This window comes from Myzus persicae, unplaced genomic scaffold, assembly GCF_001856785.1.
Source record: "Myzus persicae strain clone G006 unplaced genomic scaffold, MPER_G0061.0, whole genome shotgun sequence".
NCBI classification, from domain to species: Eukaryota; Metazoa; Arthropoda; class Insecta; order Hemiptera; family Aphididae; genus Myzus; species Myzus persicae.
In genome coordinates, this window is record NW_019101296.1 from 12,795 (window position 1) to 14,709 (window position 1,915).

Consider the following 1,915-nt stretch of genomic DNA (forward strand, 5'->3'; position numbering starts at 1 on the left):
TGGGCTAACACAAAAATAAAAATAATAACTGGTGAGTAGTATAATATATACCCAATATTAACTTCATTAAAATAGTAAATATTAAATAATAAAAACTGCAAACTTGTAAGATACAAATCTAAGAATTTAAAAAAATGTAAATAATATAATAATAATGATAACATAATCTTTTAAATATATTAACTTCATAAAAGGCTTCTTGAGAGTTTTTCTTGTTTTTGGGATACTTTTTTAATGCGGAATGGAGCATGGGATAGCCAAATTCCTAATGAGTTATCTATTTCTTTTTCAGGAACAACACTGTACTTGACGTTAACTCGTATAGCATCTATAATATTCAAAATACAATAATAATAATATACATTTTTTTTTTTTTTATTGTATTAATAAAATAAGACATTCCTAACCGTTGCAGGCTATCTATATCTATGGATAAAAGACAATTTTAGTTTGTAGCTATTTTAAGAGGATAATTGTAAATATAAATATATAAAAAAGAAAATGGACAGATGTATACAATTAGCTAAATAAAACCAAATATAGCAAATTTAATAAAATGCAGCATATTTCAATATTTAATTATAATAACTATCAACTATTTATAGTGATTATTTGTTTAATAGTTTTAGTTATATTGTACCAAACAAGTTAAATTTAATATGTTTACCTATAATAACACGATAGGTATTTAAGCCTGAAAAACATAGCTTAGACTTAAATCCATGTAACGAATAATTAGATAGCAAAACATCACTTAACATTCTTGAAACAATTCTTCGAACACTATTTCCAAGATCATTAACATCTATTAACACTGATAATTGAGTAACCTAAAAAATAAACACATTTTACAAGACAACTGTACAATAGAAGAAAATTATAAGAATTAAAAAGTATAATACCAATGTATTTTTAAAGTTTTCATCAGTCTTAATTTTTATTTCCAATGACCCTAATTCATCATGATTTTTAATAGGAAATATGTTGTCAAGATTTATGATATTTTTGGCTGATGTATTTTTATTAGCCATCAATGTATTAATATTAATACTGTTTGATTGTACAATACTTAAAATGCTGCCAATGTCATATTTTATATTTACCAAAGTGTTAGTAATAAACCGTTGAAAATCTGTCAAATCATTATTATATTATATATTAGCAGGTTAATTTTTCCAAGTTGAAATGTGGGCATATATGTATCATATATAATTTGATGTAAGAAAAATTTGTGAATAACTTAATATCTTTAGTCAAATAGAATTTTATAGCATCATTAACTATATTATATCTTACTATAGTATATTACTAAAACAGTGCACATACCATTAGATATATTTGGCTGGTTTTGTAAAATTGTAGTATCTTGAGGCAGTTTTAAAATATTAGCTGTAATACCAGATGATCCTATATAGTATTAGAAAAAAAAATAAGTATCTTAATTTATAAAAGAATATGTGTAAATACATACCTACCAATGTAAATACACGGGTAGGTACATAGAATATATTACATTGGTTTGATAAAACTATAGGTTTATTTATTTTTTTATGCAATGGCAAACTAAAGAAAATTAATATTAATACTTATACTTCTACAATTTAATCATACGTCATACAATGAAGTTTTTGAACGATAAATTTTACATTTATTAGATTATTTTAAATTAAAATGTAAACGTATAATTATATTATATTATATTTACCTGTGTTTTCAATATTTTGATCACAAAATAATACTTTTTTAACTTTGATACTATTTCGATCAGAACTTGTTTTATATAATAATTGTGTATCCTCATTTTTTTCAACCGTCCAAGTCCCAACAGGAGATGAAATTATATGTTCTATATCATCAATAGGTTTATTAACTAATGAAGAGGAATGTTTTTCAGGTGTAATACAATTAATACCAT

The 1,915-nt window shown here is 23.1% G+C and overlaps 1 protein-coding gene across 1 annotated transcript; it reads right to left on the minus strand.

Moving 5' to 3' along the window:
* Nucleotides 1-34: 34 nt before the first annotated feature.
* On the minus strand, nucleotides 35-1,909 carry LOC111028569. The gene is made up of 5 exons (XM_022307262.1): nucleotides 1,706-1,909; nucleotides 1,327-1,407; nucleotides 903-1,132; nucleotides 668-830; nucleotides 35-328 (listed from the first exon to the last, which is right to left on the minus strand). Exons 3-5 carry the CDS (start codon nucleotides 1,029-1,031, stop codon nucleotides 186-188), a joined length of 435 nt encoding a protein of 144 aa, XP_022162954.1. The 5' UTR covers nucleotides 1,032-1,132; nucleotides 1,327-1,407; nucleotides 1,706-1,909; the 3' UTR covers nucleotides 35-185.
* Nucleotides 1,910-1,915: the final 6 nt, after the last annotated feature.

Bases quoted from the DNA above. Each gene is read 5' to 3' on its own strand.
- LOC111028569 (XM_022307262.1), bottom strand. From the start codon at position 1,031: ATGGCTAATAAAAATACATCAGCCAAAAATATCATAAATCTTGACAAC. The intron at 831-902 runs GTATTATACTTT...TTTATTTTTTAG, and splicing joins AAAACTTTAAAAATACATTG to GTTACTCAATTATCAGTGTT. The intron at 329-667 runs GTAAACATATTA...TGAATATTATAG, and splicing joins TACCTATCGTGTTATTATAG to ATGCTATACGAGTTAACGTC.